At 41.7% G+C, this 22,965-nt stretch overlaps 1 protein-coding gene across 10 annotated transcripts in view; it reads right to left on the reverse strand.

Moving 5' to 3' along the window:
• Positions 1-22,965, reverse strand: part of ARHGAP26 (Rho GTPase activating protein 26) — a 431,053-nt gene that overhangs the window by 284,022 nt on the left and 124,066 nt on the right. For all 10 annotated transcript variants that reach the window (XR_013445819.1, XR_013445818.1, XR_013445821.1 and 7 more), the window contains 4 exons: positions 18,640-18,744; positions 16,806-16,935; positions 13,177-13,277; positions 7,555-7,649 (listed from right to left, as the gene is read on the reverse strand). Coding sequence is in view for 6 of the 10 variants with exons in the window: in XM_078067363.1 (XP_077923489.1) it covers positions 7,555-7,649; positions 13,177-13,277; positions 16,806-16,935; positions 18,640-18,744 (431 nt within the window). In the remaining 4 variants the exon portion in view is untranslated. The remainder of the gene's footprint in view (positions 1-7,554; positions 7,650-13,176; positions 13,278-16,805; positions 16,936-18,639; positions 18,745-22,965) is intronic.

A 22,965-nucleotide genomic window follows, 5' to 3' on the forward strand; every position in this document is an offset into this window, starting at 1 on the left:
ACAATATACAGTAACAGTCACTTTACAGGCAATACAATAGCACTGAATTCCTATCTTTCAATAGTTACCCTGAATGTAAATGGGCTAAATGCCCCAATCAAAAGACACAGGCTATCAGATTGGATTAAAAAACAAGACCCATCGATATGCTGTCTGCAAGAGACTCATTTTAGACCCAAAGACACCCCCAGATTGAAAGTGAGGGGGTGGAAAACCATTTACCATGCTAATGGACACCAAAAGAAAGCTGGGGTGGCAATCCTTATATCAGACAAATTAGATTTTAAACCAAAGACTGTAATAAGAGATGAGGAAGGACACTATATCATACTTAAAGGGTCTATCCAACAAGAAGATCTAACAACTGTAAATATCTATGCCCCTAACATGGGAGCAGCCAATTATATAAGGCAATTAATAACAAAAGCAAAGAAACACATCGACAACAATACAATAATAGTGGGGGACTTTAACACCCCCCCCTCACTGAAATGGACAGATCGTCTAAGCAAAAGATCAACAAGGAAATAAAGACTTTAAATGACACACTGGACCAAATGGACTTCGCAGACATATTCAGAACATTCCATCCCAAAGCAACGGAATACACATTCTTCTCTAGTGCCCATGGAACATTCTCCAGAATAGATCACATCCTAGGTCATAAATCAGGTCTCAACCGGTACCAGAAGATTGGGATCATTCCCTGCCTATTTTCAGACCACAATGCTTTGAAACTAGAACTCAATCACAAGAGGAAAGTCGGAAAGAACTCAAATACATGGAGGCTAAAGAGCATCCTACTGAAGAATGAATGGGTCAACCAGGAAATTAAAGAAGAATTAAAAAAATTCATGGAAACCAATGAAAATGAAAACACAACTATTCAAAATCTTTGGGATACAGCAAAGGCAGTCCTAAGAGGAAAGTATATAGCAATACAAGCCTTTCTCAAGAAACAAGAAAGGTCTCAAGTACACAACCTAACCCTACACCTAAAGGAGCTGGAGAAAGAACAGCAAATAAAGCCTAAACCCAGCAGGAGAAGAGAAATAATAAAGATCAGAGCAGAAATCAATGAAATAGAAACCAAAAGAACAGTAGAACAGATCAACGAAACTAGGAGCTGGTTCTTTGAAAGAATTAACAAGATTGATAAGCCCCTGGCCAGACTTATCAAAAAGAAAAGAGAAATGACCCAAATCAACAAAATCATGAATGAAAGAGGAGAAATCACAACCAACACCAAAGAAATACAAACAATTATAAGAACATATTATGAGCAACTCTATGCCAGCAAATTAGATAACCTGGAAGTAATGGATGCATTCCTAGAGATGTATCAACTACCAAAACTGAACCAGGAAGAAATAGAACACCTGAACAGACCTATAACCACTAAGGAAATAGAAGCAGTCATCAAAAATCTCCCAAAACACAAAAGCCCAGGGCCAGATGGCTTCCCAGGGGAATTCTACCAAACATTTCAAGAAGAATTAATACCTATCCTTCTGAAACTGTTCCAAAAAATAGAAATGGAAGGAAAACTTCCAAACTCATTTTATGAGGCCAGCATTACCTTGATCCCAAAACCAGACAAAGACCCCATCAAAAAGGAGAATTACAGACCAATATCCCTGATGAACATGGATGCAAAAATTCTCACCAAAATACTAGCCAATAGGATCCAACAGTACATTAAAAGGATTATTCACCACGACCAAGTGGGATTTATCCCTGGGCTGCAAGGTTGGTTCAACATCCGCAAATCAATCAACGTGATACAATACATTAACAAAAGAAAGAACAAGAATCATATGATCCTCTCAATAGACGCAGAAAAAGCATTTGACAAAGTACAGCATCCTTTCTTGATCAAAACTCTTCAGAGTATAGGGATAGAGGGTACATACCTCAATATCATAAAAGCCATCTATGAAAAACCTACAGCAAATATCATTCTCAATGGGGAAAAACTGAGAGCTTTCCCCCTAAGGTCAGGAACGCGGCAGGGATGTCCACTATCACCACTGCTATTCAACATAGTATTGGAAGTCCTAGCCACAGCAATCAGACAACAAAAAGAAATCAAAGGCATCCAAATCGGCAAAGAAGAAGTCAAACTCTCACTCTTTGCAGATGATATGATACTTTATGTGGAAAATCCCAAAGACTCCACCCCAAAATTGCTAGAACTCATACAGGAATTCAGTAAAGTGGCAGGATATAAAATCAATGCACAGAAGTCAGTGGCATTCCTATACACCAACAACAAGTCAGAAGAAAGAGAAATTAAGGAGTCGATCCCATTTACAATTGCACCCAAAACCATAAGATACCTAGGAATAAATCTAACCAAAGAGGCAAAGGATCTGTACTCAGAAAACTATAAAATACTCATGAAAGAAACTGAGGAAGACACAAAGAAATGGAAAAACGTTCCATGCTCATGGATTGGAAGAACAAATATTGTGAAGATGTCAATCCTACCTAGAGCAATCTACACATTCAATGCAATCCCCATCAAAATACCATCCACTTTCTTCAAAGAAATGGAACAAATAATCCTAAAATTTGTATGGAACCAGAAAAGACCCCGCATAGCCAGAGGAATGTTGAAAAAGAAAAGCAAAGCTGGCGGCATCACAATTCCGGACTTCCAGCTCTACTACAAAGCTGTCATCATCAAGACAGTATGGTACTGGCACAAAAACAGACACATAGATCAATGGAACAGAATAGAGAGCCCAGAAATGGACCCTCAACTCTATGGTCAACTAATCTTTGACAAAGCAGGAAAGAATGTCCAATGGAAAAAAGACAGTCTCTTCAACAAATGGTGTTGGGAAAATTGGACAGCCACATGCAGAAGAATGAAACTGGACCATTTCCTTACACCACACACAAAAATAGACTCCAAATGGTTGAAAGACCTCAATGTGAGACAGGAGTCCATCAAAATCCTAAAGGAGAACACAGGCAGCAACCTCTTCGACCTCAGCCGCAGCAACTTCTTCCTAGAAACATCGCCAAAGGCAAGGGAAGCAAGGGCAAAAATGAACTATTGGGACTTCATCAAGATAAAAAGCTTTTGCAAAGCAAAGGAAACAGTCAAGAAAACCAAAAGACAACTGACAGAATGGGAGAAGATATTTGCAAATGACATATCAGATAAAGGGCTAGTATCCAAAATCTATAAAGAACTCATCAAACTCAACACCAAAAGAACAAAGAATCCAATCAAGAAATGGGCAGAAGACATGAACAGACATTTTTCCAAAGAAGACATCCAAATGGCCAACAGACACATGAAAAAGTGTTCAATATCGCTCGGCATCAGGGAAATCCAAATCAAAACCTCAATGAGATACCACCTCACACCAGTCAGAATGGCTAAAATTAACAAGTCAGGAAATGACAGATGTTGGCGAGGATGCGGAGAAAGGGGAACCCTCCTACACTGTTGGTGGGAATGCAAGCTGGTGCAGCCACTCTGGAAAACAGTATGGAGGTTCCTCAAAAAGTTGAAAATAGAGCTACCATATGATCCAGCTATTGCACTACTGGGTATTTACCCCAAAGATACAAAAGTAGGGACCCGAAAGGCTACGTGCACCCCGATGTTTATAGCAGCAATGTCCACAATAGCCAAACTGTGGAAAGAGCCAAGATGTCCATCAACAGATGAATGGATAAAGAAGATGTGGTATATATATACAATGGAATATTATGCAGCCATCAAAAGGAATAAGATCTTGCCATTTGCAACGACGTGGATGGAACTGGAGGGTATTATGCTGAGCGAAATAAGTCAAACAGAGAAAGACATGTATCATATGACCTCACCGATATGAGGAATTCTTAATCTCAGGAAACAAACTCAGGGTTGCTGGAGTGGGGGGTGGGGTGGGAGGGATGGGGTGACTGGGTGATGGACACTGGGGAGGGTATGTGTTCTGGTAAGCGCTGTGAATTGTGCAAGACTGTTGAATCTCAGATCTGTACCTCTGAAACAAATAATGCAATATATGTTAAGAAAGAAAAAAAGAAGAAGAAGAATGTAGCAGGAGGGGAAGAATGAAGGGGGGGAAATCGGAGGGGGAGAAGAACCATGAGAGACAATGGACTCTGAAAAACAAACTGAGGGTTCTAGAGGGGAGGGGGTTGGGAGGATGGGTTAGCCTGGTGATGGGTATTGAGGAGGGCACGTTCTGCATGGAGCACTGGGTGTTATGCACAAACAATGAATCATGGAACACTATATCTAAAACTAATGATGTAATGTATGGGGATTAACATAACAATAAAAAAATTAAAAAAAAAAATAACATAAAATATCAGCACTAAATCTAAAAGATGTAAGTATTCAGAATAACCCTAAAAACCCACCATGTCATATATTCTAAGTCAAAAAATACTACTTTAGCATGTATGTATACCTTAACAGAGTAAAACATTAATAGCCACTACATAAACATTTATAAATATAACCATTTCCTCTTTTATTTCCACATTTCCTAGGTGCTACACTTGCATTTTGTCCCTCTACCTCTCTAGCCATTCAGGTACAGCTGAGAAATCTGAGTAAGGCACAGGTTGGAAAGGCCACAGGAATCAATTCCTTGCTAAAGCACACTGGAGAAAAACCAAGGTGTAGGAATCTTCCAGAGGAGAGGACTCTGGGCAGAGTTCCCGGGAATGTTGCCAATGAACCCATGGAAATGCTTTTCCTTCTCTCCTTAGTCCCTTCCTGGATGGTAAGAAAAATGCAGAAAGACACTAAGTCAAAACAGGAGACAGATAAGGAAAAATGCTGCCCAACTGTAACCTAGTCTTTGAGATCAAAGATAATGACCTATATAAAAAACAGAGAAGTGTTTCGTACATGTTCTGTGTTATTTTAGGTGACAGGAGACACAGAAGACGCTCATGCTCAGAAAACAAAGTTTCTTAAACTCCCAGGTCCTAGAAACAGGATGCACACATGGCATACCTAACAGGGCCATGTGGAAAAGAGCCAGCACCCATGGGGCTACTTGTTAGAGTAGCAGAAGTGATGGGAGAGCCTAGGTGGTGGCTCTTATTGGAGTTTCCAAGGGAAAGGCAAAGCAGGGCAGGGTCAACAGTTTATTGGCTAGTTTGAATAATTTCAGGGGGTTCTAAGCTATAGGAGTGGCCCTCCTCGCCTGGTGCCTGGACCTCAGATGATTAAAGCAGAGGAATATTGCCTCCTGGGGATTAAGGGCCTGGTGGAGGAGGTCTGGTTCTGGGTTGGTTAATTTGCATGTCAATGGCACCCTCCAGGCTGTGCCCTTTGATCTCTAAGAATTAGTAGCTCTGGAAGGGGCAGTCTCTCCCCAGATAGAAAGGTTTTTAAGGTGTCCCAACACCACAATATACAGAAAATTTAAAATACAAGCAATACAACAGAACTGGCTACTCACTTCCTGCTTACCAAGAGGAAATTTAGCAGCCTCTTTCTGAACCCCTACTGAAACCCCTCTGTGTCACCCCCAGGGAACCAGAGAGAGCAACTTAGGAGAAACCCACTTCCCAAACCCACTCAGTATGTTCCATGTGACACATTCTATAAGCTCTCAGCTTATAATTGGGACTTGCAAAGCTTTCAAGGATATAATCAAGGGGAAAGATGGTAGGAAGTATTTGCAAGGTGGAAATGAGACGGAGGCACCACGTTGAGTTTTAATTGCCTCAAAAGCAACTCTCTTAAAACTTCTGGGAAAACTTCTGAGGAAGAAAACAGGAAACGATTCAGCTTCAGAAATCATCTCCGAACTGGTTTTCAAATAAGGGACAGCTGCAATGTGAGGCACACCTTCTTCCAAATAACCATACAAAGAGACAATAGTCTCTAGAAAACAGTTGACAAGCATCAAACAACTAACTCTGCTTTTAAACATACACGTCTTCTCCACCTCTTTCATGGATGCCAACAATATGAATTCCCTTAGATTCCATACTGAGAACAGAGACGCATACAGGTACTTAAAGCATCCTGAGTTAGGATTTGTTTAAAACCAAGAATAACCAATTTTGGTGTGAGGCAGACATTTTGCAATTCCCCTATGCTACCTTAGTTCAACCTATGTCCTCATGCACCCCTTCCCTATTACCCTCCCACACCCCCAAACATGGTCAAGAACTGGGGTATTCTCTTTTCTTTACAAACTATGCTTACTTCTCATCATTTAGAGTCTAACCTTACAAAATAATCAAGTCTGGTGAACGTGCAGGACAAGCTAATTAACAAGTAACAGCTAACACTTGCTAAGCATTTATTATTTGCCACCCTGCCAAGCATTTTACATGCATTATCTCCTTGAATCCTTAGAATTCTAGGAACTAGGTACTATTACTATCTCCATTTTCCAGATAAGGAAATCGAGGCCCTGAGAGATTAAGTAGTCATAGCTGAAAGTCACATGGCTACGAAGCAGCAAAGTCCAAATTTAGACCCTGACTGCCTAACTTGAGAGTCCAAGGTATAATGACTAAGTGCTGAAGAGATGAGGTAGTTTCCATGAATTCCTGATTAAAGCAGGGCATGCTCCCCCTACAGGAGCTCGAGCAGCCTCCAGTAGTCACAGTGCAGGGAAACATCAGGGCACAAGAAGGCATTCCAAACCTGCCAACACCCCAGAAGGCACTCAGTCTCTCCATCTTCTAGAATCAGGAAAAAGTAGCCCTAAGTCAATGTCCCAGAAAGGCAGAAGTATTGACTTCACAAAGCGGTGTGTGTGTGTGTGTGTGTGTGTGTGTGTGTGTGTGTGTGTGTGTTGGAATAAAGGGAGAAATGGCATTATAGGAGAATCATCCTGAGATTTAAGGATCTTTAATGCTGGCACTGCTGATCTTGAACAGACAGCACAAATACACTTAACATGTGGCTTTCACTCAAGGTATTAACCTGTTGCCAAGTACAGTGTTTCAAAGAATTGGAATGTTGTCAAACTAGCTTAACACCATGAAATGGTACAACTTAATGAGACTCCATAAATATTGAGGACTACAACACGCAGCTCCCTCTGCAAAAAGTGATTTTACAAGTGGTTTGCTGTCTTTCCTGGTGCATACACACAGTGGTAGGTGAAATGCTACAACTAAAAGCTATCTTTTTTTAAATGAGTACAACTTGTTCCATCCTTCACTTTACCCCATTCCTTTTGGACCAATTTTTAAATTTAAAAAATTAAATATTTTTAAAGTAAAAAATCTCAAATAGTTCATATAATCATGCTAAGCAGTTTTCTTTAAACATCTACTCAACCTCCTAAGATAACACACATTACTTCTCAGGAAAGCCCTAATGTTAAAGCAAACCAAACCAGAGGCTCATCACTGAACCTACAAGAGGGGAGAAACTATGCTGATCCTTGCAGACCAGCAACTGGCCTGAGGTCTATTCCAAACTGAGTATCTGGAAAAGGAGGGGTAGGGTGAGATCGAGGACAGAAAAGCCCCGACTGAATGGAAAAGGTAAAAAATCCAAATTTAGTAATATCTGTTCCTGAGCAAAGTGTGACAGCTACTCACCTGTCTACTGCTTCTACGTCAAAGCAAAACCTCTTCTCGATAGAGTCTGTTTTCCGCCGGGTGCAGGATTTCAGGGTGACGGATTCATCTTCTCCCTGTTGGGAGCACACACATTATCAAGATGAGGTCTGAACATGGGCTATGCTATGTGCCTCTCCAGCAAACCACAAACGTGCCACATCAACAGGGGTGATTATTCCATCTTCTCAAGCCTGAGTGTTCATGACCCACAGGAAGGTGGAATGTTGATCAAAAACCTTCCCTCAGCCACAAGCCTCACGAAGCTAAAACCTATAAACCAAGTTATACTTGAAGTCAAACATCTCTAGTTTTAATTTAGTTCTAGCACATCACGATGGTACAGCATCAACCCATGCTACATAAACTCTTGTTGATAATGTTTGAAACAGGTTTAATTTGCTGGGTTTGTTTTTAATTAATTTATTTGAGAGAGAGCATGCACACGAAAGCAGACTGGCAGAGGGGGAGCCAGAGGGGGAGGGAGAGGGACAAGCAGACTCCTCACTGAGCACAGTGCCCAATGGGGGGCTCGATCTCATGACCCTGAGATCATGACCTGAGCCAAAACCAAGAGTTGGACACAACTGACTGAGCCACCCAGGTGCCCCTAATTTGCAGGGTTGATAAGGGTTAAACCAGATGACCTGCAGTCTCCTCCCAACTCTGAGTTTCTACGTTTCACTGCCTTCACTTTTTCAGGAAGGCCTTCCTGGACCAGGTCAAATATCCCCAAGACATGTTCACATAGCATCATCATAGCTGGAATTGTCCATTGATGAGGGTAATGATTTCAATCATGTCTCCCTCCTCATTATACTCTAAGCTCCCTGAGGGCAGGGACTGTGTCTGTTCTTGCTGATTCCTGTGTTCCCAGAGCCCAAATAGGCCCCAGAACCAGAGGATATGCTCAATAAATAGGTTTTTAACAGCTTTATGACAGTGTAACTAATGTATAATAAACTGTACATGTCAATTTATGAGTTTTAACTTCTGTATCTCTCCATAAAATCAACACCACAATCAAGCTAATGAACATTTCCATCACCCTCAGAAGTTTCCTTGTCCTTTGAATTCCATCCCTTCACCCAGTCCAGCCTCAGGCAAATACTGAATCTGCTTTCTTATCCTACAGATTAATTTGCATATTCTATAATTCCATATAAATGGAATCACACAGTATGTGCCCTTTTATTTCTGACTTCTTTGACTTGGCACAATTTTTTTGCAATTCACCTATGTTGTGCAAATCAAGAGTTTGTTTCTTTTTACTGCTGAGTAGTATCCCATTGTACAAAGGTAATCCAACAATCTCATCACATAGTGCTCTTTTATTGCCTAAAAACATAGGGGTTTCTCTTCCTGATTTCTTCTCTTTTTCCCATGTAAGAATTTAGGGTTCATGTTTCTCCTGCCTTTGCCAATCTTTTTCTCTAAACAAGGGGGAAAACTAGCAAACATGCCTAATTTGTTGAAATAGGAAATGTGACTGCTTATGGTAAAACTTAACCACCCCCTAGTATCACAATACCACACAAAATACAGAAGACCTAGCAAGAGATGGTTTATATTCACAAGCCTTACATCTACTGTGTTTTTTAGGGGGTGGAGAACAGCAGGTGGAAAGGACCTGTGGTCAGGATCCACGGAGCCTGGGAGGAATTGAAAGCCAGCCAATACGGCTCAATCCCAGAGCAAAAGGCAAACTGGCATGAAAGAGTCTGAGGGAATCAAGAGCCAGATCATGCACATTGTGGTCCATAACCTGAGAGCACAGGAAACATAATGAAGGGTTTCAAGCACGGGAAGGGACAAGGTCACCTTTGGACTGCTCCAGACCTCACACAGAGAGAGCTGCCTCAACTCAGAGGTTAGGATACAGGGGAATTCTCTTCCACCACACACAGGGTCTAGTCTCTAAGATGATGGAACAAATCTGCTCACATATCCTTGCTGGAAGCTAAGAGAAAAGCAGGTAGTTTTACAGGAAAATAATCAAATGAAATGGACAGCAAGTGAAGGAAGGAAAGGGAAGTGAAAAAGCATGTTAGAGAGAAAAAAAACCCACCCTATTACCTGTGTTAAGTCTACCTCCACCTCCTAGGAGAGCTCTCTACAAACACATATATCATATAGAAAGATGTCACATGATTCTCCTGTACAAACTGAGATGATATCACCTCCAGAAAGCTGAGCAAATAGTGATGCCAGGGAGAGCCACTATTTTATATATTTTTCTATTCTTGTTACTATTACTAGCAGCAGCAACCTCCGATTCAGGAGATGCAGACTCCAGAATCAGGCTGTGAGTACTGGCTCTGTAACTCATCAGTTTTATGGGCTTTATAAATCATTTGCTCTCTCTAGACCTCGATTTCCTCCTTTATGAAGGAGAAAACTGGATCAAACAGGATAATGTAGACAATACATGGACTTAGAAAAATATAAATTTAAGGAATTATTAGGAAAATTAATTATTGTACTATCAAGCTCCTAATGCAGAACTCATTGTGTGTGAAGCTCTCTTCCAAGAGTATATATACTAATTCATATAAACTTCTTAACAACCCAGTGATGTGTTTACTATTAACTCACTGAAGACGTGGGAGTCCCAAACATCCACCATAATTGGTCTCTGTCATTCACTTTCCAGTGGGATAAGACCAAACACAAGAGTTCTTCTTTTAAGGCTTAGGAAAGCACAAGGTCAAAAGCCCCAAAATAAAGACTGTGTGAGAGAATAATTTAGTGATGCTCATTTCTAGAAAGACAGGATTGGAAAAGGACTATGGCTCAACCCAAGGGAGCAAGTCTAACTATTGCCTTTGTATAAAAACTAGGGAACACCTAGTGATTAATGTTTAATATCTCTTCCGACTCCATAAATTTCTTTATGTTTCTATATTTAAACAATGTTGTTTTCCTGGCATTACTCCACTCCTAAAACATTAAAAGAGCTTTGGTGTATTCTTTTGTAATACATGGAAGGAAAAGAGATGCTGATAAATTCCTGTATTGTGGACTAAGTAAAAGAAAGCCAGGAAGAAAAACTGGAAGTGGTACAGAGCAAAGGGGCAGCCTGATAGAGTAGCCAACAGTAATGACAGATGCATCTAACATTACTGAGCCGGGCAGTCTAATTTCAAAGCTGATGCTCTTAGCCTCTGTAATGCCCCCCCCCACACACACACACACACACACTGCACCACAGTGCACCACAGAGAGTACCAGAGATGGAATGCTTACTGGGGACTAATTCATCAACATATTAGATACAGCTTAAAAATTATTTAAACATAGAATCAAAGAAATTATGCAGAATGGAATCCAGAGATACAAACAGATGAAAAATATAAACGCTTCTGTTAAAAATATTTAGCTATCTTCCAAAGGAGTTATGTCCAGAAGGCGATATGGGGATGAGGCAAAATTCAAAGTGATAAATGGTAAGAATTTCCCAAAGTTACTAAAAGACACCCATCCCCAAATACAGAAAGGCCCCAAATTCCCAAGCACAACAGAATGAAAAAAAAAAAAAAAAATCATACATAGGACCATCATAATGAAATGTAGAATACCAAAAGGAAAAAAAGATATTAAGAACAGCCAGAGAGAAAAGACCCATCACCAGAAGAGGAAATGCGCTCAGGCTGCAGCTAGCAAGCCCAGAGGAAAGGAGAAAGGCTGGAGCACAGTGGGGAGCTCTACAGCAGTGACCTGCAGGGCCTATGATCAGAGCCGGCTGCAAGAGTATTTCTATCCTACACATTCTTCATGTGACTGTAATATTCCTCCCATCAAGAGGCTGGTCTGCATCCTCTCGCCATGAAACTGGGTGGCTTGGGGGGGCTTTTAGGACTGCTTCAACCAACAGAGCTCTATGACTTCTAAGGCTACATGCAGTCTCTGCTTTCACTGCTGGAATATTCACTCTTGACATCTTTAGCTGCCCTGAGGCCACCATGCTGTGAGGAAATCCAAACTATCTCCCATTGAGAAACCAGATGGACAGGCCCTGAGACTATACAGAGCAGGCTGGAAAGAGGGAAGGGGAGGAAGGAGATCAGGAGAAAGAAAGAGAGTCATGGCTGACCAGCCTTCAGCTGCTTCAAACCCTCACTGTTCCAGCTCCTGCTACCATCTGATTGGAACCCCCTGAGAAACCCTGAGCCCAAAGCACCCATCCAAATGCTCGCCCAATTCCTGACCCATTCAGAAACTGTGAGAAATACTAAAATGACTGGTGTTGTTTTAAAAGTTGGCAAGTTTGGGCACCTGGGTGGCTCAGTCGGTTAAACATCTGACTTTAGCTCAGGTCATGATCTCGGGGTCCTGGGATCGAGCCCTGTGTCAGGCTCCCCACTCAGTGGGAAGTCTGCTTGTCCCTTTCCCTCTGCCTCTCCCTCTGCCTCTCTCCCTCTCCCCCTGCTCATGCTCTCTCTCACACATAAATAAATAAATAAAATCTTTAGAAAAAAAAAAGTTGCTAAGTTTTTCAGTGATCTGTTACACAGCAACAGATAATCAGGACACCTAAACCATTAGCTTGCAGCCCTCTTTGTATCAAGTAAGAGTGATATCCATCAGTTTCACAGGACAAGGCCATCCAGGAATTTCTAGCATCTAAACACATTTGACATACTTAATATTGTATATATGTGAAATACAAGAATCTTTCTTAGTTGCAGCTCCTAATAGAACTTAAAGCTAAGAATACTCGCCTTGCTATAGTTACTGTCTAGGGTACTATTCCTCCTAGAACTATTGTGTAAAAGTAAGGAAAACTACAGCAAAGCAATCTTGCGAAAGAAGAACAAAGTTGGAGATATCACAATCCCAGATTTCCAGATACACTACAAAGCTGTAGTGATCAAAACAGTATGGTTCTGGCACAAAACCAGACATATAGCTCCATGGAACAGGATAGAGAATCCACGGATAAACCCACACCTATATGATCTATTAATCTACAACAACAGAGGCAAGAATATACAATGGGGAAAACACAGTCTTCTTCAACAAATGGTGCTGGGAAAACTGGTCAGCCAAATGCAAAAGAATGAAACTGGGATATATATATAAAGGAGTATTACTCAGCCATGAAAAAAAACGAGGTATTCCCACTTGCAACAACATGGATGGACCTAGAGGGTATAATGCTAAGTAAAATAGGTCAGACAGAGTAAGACAAATACCATCTGATTTCATTTAAATGTGCGATTTAAGAAACAAATGAACCAACAAAGAAAAAGCAAATGTCCAGATGGACAAAAAAACAGACTCTCAAATATAGAGAACAAACTGATGATTGCCAGAAGGAAGGTGAGTTGGGGGGGGTGGTGAGTAGAATAGATAAAGGAGTTTAAAAGTCTACTTACTGGGACGAGCACTGAGTAATGTATACAATTGTTGAGTCATTATACTGTATACCTGAAGGGAAATTTAATACTGTATGCTAATTATACTTCAGTAGAAAAAAAAAAAACTTAAAAAACAAAAAAAGAAAATGACAGTGACACACTGAAGGTGTTGCTATACATATGCATTATAACCATCCTATGTTGGCCAAGCAAATCAAGCATGAAATTTAAAAAACGAACTCACCCCCTTTCCTCCTGACTTTTGGTCAAATGGTACCATGGTGATTTGTTTGGAATCCCGTTGATATGTACAGTAGTGCTTCACCCAAGAAGTTCCAAAGTGACCTGCAAGGTAGTATTTCCCATGAAACATCTCTATGTGTCGAACGCATGCTGGAAACACACACAGCCCACAACCCACAGTGCTCACCTACCCTTAAACTGTTTCTAGGGGCAATGTAATCTTCACCAGCTAGACTGGAACAGGCAGAAATCTGATCCCACGGGCTGGAAATGGAATTGACCCAGGGCTTTCCCCAGGGACCAAGGAAAACTGTTTCCCACTAAATGCTGCATCCAATGGGTCTTAAAATATAAGGGAAGTAGAGGTTCCCTGGGGAAATCAATTCTCTTTCCCATCATCAATCTCCACTTGAAGTTTCCTTCTCCCCTGACAGAAGTAAGATGATTGAGGAAAGAACACAGAAAAGCTCCTCAAAGTGCCTGTCACTGTTCCCATCTGGTGTGATGACTTCATGCTTCCCACACAGCTGCTCTGCAACTCTCTACAAAGACATACAGAGGTTCTGACCTACTGCCAAACCCCTAATCTGTACTTTACCAGACTCAAGATGATCTGAAAAGCAGACAGGCAAACTCTGACACAAAGATGTAAATGGAAGTAACTATAAATACCCAAATGTAATCTAAGGAGTCTGTCCCTCAATATTATCCCTCAGGAAAGAGGGAGATGCCCTTCAGTCAAATCCTGATTTTACCTGGTAGTTGGCTAACTACTTTATCTTGAATAACAAAATATTATTAGAGGAAGAAGGCATAATCAGCATTATTAGCCTCCAAGGTCCTCAATCAACACTAGCCTTAGATGCTCAAAGAGATCACAGAGCAGAAATGGTTTTGTTGTTGTTGTTGTTGCTGTTGTTTTTAAGTAGTAACATGAGATTTAATAAAGATTTAGTAGTTATTTTTCAGGGTATCAGTGCCCATAGCAAATGTGGAATATCACGTAGGAAATGAAAAAAGTAAAAAGCAACACAGTAAGTGTCTACATTGAAGCATCAAAGACAAAAATACCAACCATTCTAATTTATTTTTGTGGCTCAGAGAAAAAATTCCAAGGATAGCACAACACAAAGATTCCCAAAGTTCTGTATCTTAAATCATCTGAGCATTCAAACAAATAAGAACAGTACTGGACTTGGATTTAGCCTACTGAATAGAACAGAAATCCTTAAGTCCATCCCGACAATAAGATGGATGGATGGATGGATAAGAAAGGAGAGAAGAAGAGAATGAGGAGGGGAGGGTGGTCGCTTCCTTGCAGTACACTAACTAATAAATGTGGAAGAGTGACAGAGCTGAGAAATCACCATTTTGCAACCATCACAGTAACCATCCGTTTAGGCAAGAACTGCCAGTGGATGCTAACTCTAGCAAAGCTTGATGAGAAAGATATGGTCTTAAGGGGTCTCCCCATACACTGCTAATGAGCTACAAGGGAAGAATAGTGACTGTACAGTGGATAAACTAAATGATACTTTGAGTGAGTGACCAAAATTAACATCACCACTGAGGGGCAGATGGCCATCCTGTGCCACTAGATGTGGTACCCAGATAAGAACACAAATGTTACTACTTATGTAGGATTTGACAAGGGATGCCTAACCTGAATCTAATCACCGGGAAACATTAGACAAACCCACAGTGAAGAAAATTCTAGAAAAGAACTGGCTTACACTCTTCAAAAATGTGTCATGAAGGACAAAGAAGAGCTGAGGAATTATTACAGAGTAAGTCATGACAAACGCAGTTTGAAGTCCTATCTAGACAGAAGGAAAAGAAAATGCTTTATAAGGGCATTACTGGGACAACTGACAAAATTGGAATAGGACCTGTCATTTACATTAAATATCTTATCAATGTTACATTTGCTGGATATGGAAACTATACTGTGGTTACATAAAAAGAATAAGAAATACACACTAAAGTAAAGAAGCATGGGGTATGGAATCAGTTCCAAAACGATTCAGAAACAACGGCAATGTGTGTGTGTCTCTGTGACTGTGATGTGTGTACACACACACCCAGAAAGAGAAAGAACTCTATAAATTGTGGAACAATGGTAAAAATTCATGCATCTAGATAAAGGGCATATAGTTGTTCATTATACTCTTCTTGCAATTTTTCTTCACATTTCAAATTATTTCTAAGTAATAAGTCACCAAAACTTTCAAATGAAAAGAGCTGTATCCCATTGATATGCTCTAGACTCATGTATTTGAGAGTTAAAATCTGGTTCTAATGATTATCAAGACATTCATGTTTTAAAAAGCATGTGAAGTGTTTGAAAAAAATTGGTTTATTAATGTGAGTGCAGATTACATATATGTAAGTGAATAATATTAATAAATTAAGTATTGTAAGTGGACACTGAACTATATTCAAGTTGACCTTAAACTTTTTGGGGTGGATCTTCTCATTGGGTAAAAAAGGTAACACCTTATATTGAGGTCTACACAAAACACAGTACTAAAGTACCTTCCACTTCTTATAAACCTCAACAAGCTCATCCCTGTAAGAATAAAGGGCATAAAAACCCTCAAGATAACCAATGCCTCCAAACTCAAACCCCGCTACTGCCCCCATTGTCACCAGGCAACAATTTTAGGGCCAAGCAAACTTGTGAGCAATCACTAACTAGAATAATCACTGAAATCAAGTGTTCTGTTCCATTAGTAAGCTTCTAGGAGTGAAGACATTTGCCTCACCCTGAATCAACAGAAGGACAGTAAAGAGCACAAAACCAGCAAAAATCTGGGAGGATTAACATGTCCAACCGAAAAAGGAGGGATGGAAGACTAGGAGAACTATCCATTAAAGAAAAAAAAAAAAATGACCTTCTTCTATCCCTAGCACTCCATGAGCTAAGTCTGGAAGTGCTACCCTCAAAGCACGGCCCCATCAAAAAGCCTTTCCCCAGACCTATCGCAGTAGCCTATGAGTCATCACAAAGAAGTCTGGATTAGCAGCACCTGGTGTTTCTTTCCTTGACATCACATTGGCAGGACAATGGATTTCTCTTTCTACCTCTCGGAGTGAGTTTGTGTTTCTACTCACAAAATGTAAGGGTTGAAATGACAGCAATTGAAGAAAGGAGGTGAGAAGGCCTAATTCATGACTATTTATTTGGTCCTTGCCAAACCAAGTCTTGAATGGAACAAAATCATTCCATATTAAGTCTACCCAAGGATATGACTACTGATAGACAGTAAGGTCTAGCATGCAAGGCCCTTTCAGAGCCTCTATGCCAAGCGTGCGACAGCTAAAGCCATGCTGAGCGTTCAGGCACGTCAAGTGTGATATTAAGGAGAAAAAAACCACCACAGAGCCTCAATGAATTCCAGGTTCCTGAGGGAATTTCCAGTTACAAAGAAAACAGAACACATCACGGGGAGGTAGACAAGACCTTTTAGGTATCTTTCCCTTAAAAAACTCAACTATCAGCTACTCTCATCACCCGAATCTATATTTACAGAAGCTGTGCTCTAGGCGAGGCACTACTAGACACACCCTCTACCTCCCGGGCAAAAGGCCTAAGTGTACCCCAAGCCATCGTTCACCACCAGTACTCACGTTTCTCCTGAACGTACAGGTACCCTTCCATGGTGTAGGGACTGATGGTCTTGTGCTCAAGGGGATTCTCCTTCATCTTTTTCATCAGCGATTCCACTTCTGACCTGGTGCCTTCAAAGCGATTTCTTGTCTAGGATGAAAGGCATTTAAATCAAAGAAATGAAACCTTGTTCTCATCTCTAACAATTCACAACATCAACCTATGGAATCCTTAGATCTAAAACCAGGTAAGGAACATTGAGCCACCTAGGAATTAGGCAAATACTCACTTTTAAGAAGTACCTTTTGACCATAAAATCCTATACCAGAATGACTCTCAAAACTCTCAAGACCATCAAAATCACCTAGACAATGTGGAGAAAATACAAATGTCCAGGCATCACCCCTAAAGATTAATTTAGTACCTCTGGACCCAGAAATGCGCATTTTAAACAAGCATCCCAAGGGACCCTGATTCAGATAGTTCACAGAATGGTCCCCCAAGCTCCCTTCAAGACAGAGGGACTTAGGGGCGCATGGGTGGCTCAGTTGGTTAAGCGACTGCCTTCGGCTCAGGTCATGATCCTGGAGTCCCGGGATCGGGTCCCACATCAGGCTCCCTGCTCAGCAGGGAGTCTGCTTCTCCCTCTGACCCTCCTCCCTCTCATGCTCTCTGTCTCTCATTCTCTCTCTCGCAAATAAATAAAATCTTAAAAAAAAAAAAAAAGACAGAGGGACTTATTTCTCCAACTGCAGGAATACCACTTGCTGATGGTTCATAGATGGTTCCTTCCTCAAAAGGGAGCTGGTTCACTCAAGGTAACTCCTTTCCCCAGCGCAACCTGCACCCCATGACTAGTCAAGGCTAGGGGCAAAAGGGGAAGGGGTCCAAAGCCTGGCACCCTTGCTTCTATTGAAGCCACTGTGAAGGTCGATATCAGCTCTAGGACACCCCAGGGCATTGACTGAGGCCTCACAGCTCAACTTCTCCGGCAGGGGTCTGCTGCCCTCTCTCTCACGGGTGATTTTGCTGCCCCTACTCCCCTGTAAACCTGCTACACGTAAACCTCCACTTCCGAGTCTACCTTCTGAGGAAGCTGGTCTAAGGGGAAGCCATGCTTTGGGAAACCTTGTCTGTTTTCCAAAACAACACAGAGAACCATGGCAGGGCAAGCTCCAGGCTTCTAAACCCATGCAATAAAACTCACAAGGACACACCTGGGTTTCTTTTCTACACAGCATCATCTAGAGACAAAGACAACATGCAGACTAATATAGCCAGCCACATAGTGACACAGGGGTTTGAGACCAGTAACTGCTAACCAAACGGCCCTTAGCACAATTCTGAGCACCAAAAGGTCCTGCTGGTTAAAATGTGGGGAAGGAGACTGGGAGTAAATGGCTCTGACTTGGATTTCCTGTGAGCCTTACTAAAAGTTAAACAAGATCATATCCTTTGAGCTGGAGGCCAGCATGTATGCCCCACCCCCAACCCCTGAACACCCTCCAAGGTCTCTTGTGGCCAGGCAGCTAGATGCACAGAGGGAGGCTGGGCCTTCCACTGCCAAAGGAAATCCTGACTCTGGTGCTACAGATTTAAAACAAAAATATCAGCAGGACTTCCGAAAACATAAATAGTGCTTAGAAATAATGGAAAAGAGGTTGATGCTCTAACCTGGGGCCACCAAGCACCCTACAAATGTCTGCCCCCAGCTGCCCTTTGAACCCAAGCAAGACCCATCTTCCTCATCTGCATTCCAATCCAAATAAGTGATCTCTATGCAATCAGACCCATACTTTGTGTTCTTTCCTTTTCTCAACCAGGAAAAGGAAGCCCATCTCTTTGCCCACTCACATTCTGTATGCTAATGGTCAACTCAGTCTTGAAGTCGCTGAAATCCTTGGCCAGTTCATAACCATGGTGATAGAAAGTGAAGAGTCCTTGCAAGAATGCCAGTAGCTGTAATGAAAGAAGAAGGGCAGAGTTCACATAAGCATGTTAAATAGGTATTATGCAGCTTTACCTGAGTTCCCAACCTTGATTTGAAAGGCTAGAAACAGTAATAAAAATGCCTATCATCTACTGAGCTTACTCGTATGCCGGGCACTGTAACATCGTATGTCTGCTCTCACTAAATGCTCTTAACAGCCTAGCAGGTAAGTACTACTGTTGTCTCCATTTCAATATTGAGAAAGCAAGTTCAGAAAGGTTAAGTAACTTGCTCCAAAAGACAAAGTAAGCAGCAACCAGGATTTGAAACCAGGTCTCCTCGGCATCAACATCTAAGCTCTTACTCTGAGCCTCAGTACCTTCAAAGAAAATCATTTCTTCAGAAATTGAAGACCAGTCTCCTTCAAGTCCAACTCAGTCTCCATCAAATACATCTGCAGTATCAGGTTACCATGCGGAAAAGTGTAGTTATATTGACGGCCAACAGAGAGGGGAGAAGAGGAAGATGGTATGTCCTGAGTCCACAGTGTCACAGGCAAAGTCAAATCAAAGAAAATCACCCAGATCAGACTTCGGCTCAAATGTGCTTCTGTGCTCTCCCTAAACTACCCACAGGTAAACACCAGGGATGCCGTTATTAAAATATTCCCATGTTCCCACATCTTCAGTTATGATGGTTCCCCTAAATTCTCACTTAAATCCCCTCGAGCTAAAAGGTATTAAGTCCATTCACTTTGTAGTCTTGTATTTAGTGAAGAGTGAAAACATCTGTTCAGCCTGATTCTCACAACACACCTTCATACAGTGAAAACTATGAATGTTCCCACCCTGAGTCCTGCCAATCTTCACTTCTCCAGGCTCAACCAATGTTCCTACCTTACTTCCTCCCAGAACCTACACACAAAGCTACTGTTGTTAGGTCTCCCTGGCCCCTTCCCAAGTTCTATGCATCTTGCCTCAGTTCCAAATCTCAACCTGGAGAAAGGATTGCAATACAAGCCTTAACAAGGTTTTAGAAGAACCAGAACTTTACACCTTGTCACAATCTCTGTCATACTGCATTTGGGGACTCCATCCCTGTTCTAACTCAAACTTTTCAATGCCAACTCACATTTTCTGAGTGGTCCACTCTGACCTCCCTGACCTGCCTCTAACACATGTTACATCAAGATACAGTTGCTTTGTTTTATATTGTTATTTAATTTTCCAGTCCCTCAAACGAACATACCTCTAGTAATTAAACATATTCTCACTTTGTTTTTTCACCTAACTCTCCTCTTCTGAGAGAACCCTCTTCTGAGAGGCAGCCCTAACAATGATGGCAAAGGAAACAGCCCACCCCTATTCATCTCCCACCTGGCTTGTGGCAGGAATGGTAAGCATTGTATGGTATGTGCTACATGGTAAGGTATGTGCTACTCTACCTGAGCTCAGAGCAAAGAATGGTCTTTGGACTGAGCCACTGCCCAGCCCAGTTGATCAAAGAGCTCTGTATTGTGAAGTCAGGCAAAACCCAGCTTTTAATAATATGATATCCCAACTTCCCACCGCTATTGTCCCCAGAGCAACTATTCCCTTAGATTCTCATGGGAGGTCAGAAAGCAGGCCTTGCTGGGTCCTCTGGCTCAAAAAATATCTTGTGACGCCATATACAGATCACTAATATAAATCAACAAACGAGTGGTAAACCACATAGAGTCACCAAGGACTAATAATGAATTATTTTCTTGAAAGATGATGGAAGCTTTTGAACTTCCACCATATAAAATACTTTTTTGAAAGGAACGCTCAGGCTTTTCCAGCTAGATGGCTCCAGGAAGAGAGAAGAAGAGGCCCTTATGCCAAACCTAGTGTCAGTGTTCACAATGAAAACTGTTGTTTCTTATCTTTTCCTTCCCCCCATTCTCGAATGCTGTGCCCATCACTTTTCGAAGGCACTGAATCATCCTCTCCTGGAGAATAATGCAGAAGATAAGCAGCTAATTCCAAAGCCATTTCTCCTGTTAACTCTGATTTATTTTCCACTTAAAGTCAACAGGGCCTCTCTTGCCCAAGGTAATTAAATATATCCTCCAACAGCTCACTAACACACCACCTGGGCATGCACACAAGTGTTCAAGGCAGAGAGTGACTAGTATTTATTTTGGTTTTCACTTCCTTTGATATCATGCTTGATTGTCCACTTCCCTATGGGAAATGATTCCATAGATATTGTTATCCTTGGCCCCCTTCCCTTCTCCCCTGCCCGCATCTCTCTTCCCCTGGCACACCTCCTGACATCCCCTTCCCACACACTGCATGAACCTTTGAATCCATTACCCAGTGGGAAATGAAAGTTCACTCCCCAGAGGGCTGGGCGAGGTCCTCGAAAGACCCCAGAGATGGATCATCTGTCTGCCTCAAAGAAATGCTTGTACTCAAGCACAAAGAGGAAAAGCTTATTGTAGCCTCACCTTGGTTGGCAGATAAGTCAGCACATCCATAGAGGCTCCTCCCTGAACAGCCAGGGACACACAATCATAGCGCAACAAAGGCAATACCAAAGAAAGACCTTCCCCAACTCCTTTTGCCTTCAAGGACCCCCATCCTTATTTTCTTCAGAAAATAACTTAAAAAAAAAAATCTATTCCTATTTCCTACAAGACAATATAGCACATATATTTTTTAAGTAAGCAAAAATGTAAGTGCTTCATTCAGTGACAATTGTACCATTCTGGACTATCTGATAAATTCAGGTTGTTTCCATTCATAGAACAAAGCTACTGTTACAGGCTGAATAGTGTTCCCCCAACCCTGACAAAAAAATTATGTTGAAGTCCTAACCCCAGTAACTCAGAATGTGACTTTATTTGGAAATAGAGTCTTTACGGAGGTACTCAAGTTAAAATCAGGCCAGCAGGTCCTGATCTAAAATGACCAGTGTCCCCATAAAAAGGGGCTATTTGGACAGAGAAGCAGAGGCATGATAACCACATGAGGACAAGGGATAGCAGTGATGCACCTATAAAGCAAGGAATGCCAAATACTGCCAGCCAGCCACCAGAAGCTACAAGGAAGAAAAGACATCTTCCCTACAGGTTTTAGAGGGAGCATGGCCCTGCTGACACCTTGCTCTTGGACTTCTAGCCTCTAGAACTATGAGAGGCAGGAAGTTTTTATTCTGAGAACCCAGTTGGTGGTACTTGGTTATGGCAGCCTTCACAAACAAATATAACCACCAAGAATCACTCATTCGCATGACAAAGAGAAGGGCAGACAGTAGAGTGATGATAAGCTGTGCTGGGCAAGCCATGTAATCCCCTGTAACTCTTCTTTTCCAGGAGGACACTAATGCTACATACTACTGCACTGGGTGGTGGTGAAGACAGAGATCACCTACGTAACAGCCTTAGCACAGGAGTGCCGACAGGAGCTGTTCAGCAAGACGGATATACTTAGACGGATGTGTTAGAAGATGCACTGTGGTGGCAGTGTCCAGCCCAGCCTGAGGAAGGGGGGAGCCCAAGATAGGATGCAACAAATCAAAGGAGAAAATGAAGACCTACGGTGGGGCAGAAGTAGTGAGAAAGGACAGGAAGGCACAGCACCAAAAAATATTCTCAAGGTACAACTCAGAGAATGCAGTGTCTGATGAATGTGGGGAATGAGTTCTCCTTAGCACTCCGTAACCTCCAATTATGAAAACTCAGGGAACAGATGGAACGTGGCTTCACCTTCAAGAAATCAGGATGTCATTATCTGCAATCCAAAATCTCCAGAACATTTAGTACCTCAACAAGAAAATAAAGGCCAGAAGTCTGAATTTTTTTGCTTGGAACACTAAAATTTTGTTTCTTTTTTTCTGAAGGTCAGTAACATCCTGGTACTTGAAGTTACTTTCTAGGAAACAAATGAACACGGTCAACATCCATGGAGGTTCCTTGAATGGCTGGAAGATTCCCTTGACTGCAACCACCTCAAAATATGAATACCCACACCAGGTGCCCCAGCAACTTAGTTCAATAAATTTCTTCTGGTTTCCTTTCCACCTGTAAGCAATCAAATACTGTTTCAGAGAGACTAAGAGCCATTCCACTTCTGCTAGGTACCAGATGTCACCTTAGAGAATAAATGTGCTTCCATTTCCTCATCTGAAAACAGACATAAAACAGCAATTACCTACCCTCAGAGACAGTGTAAGGATTGGATGACATTATGGAGGTGAAGGGACCATTAGCATATGACACAGTT

This window comes from Halichoerus grypus, chromosome 2, assembly GCF_964656455.1.
Source record: "Halichoerus grypus chromosome 2, mHalGry1.hap1.1, whole genome shotgun sequence".
NCBI classification, from domain to species: Eukaryota; Metazoa; Chordata; class Mammalia; order Carnivora; family Phocidae; genus Halichoerus; species Halichoerus grypus.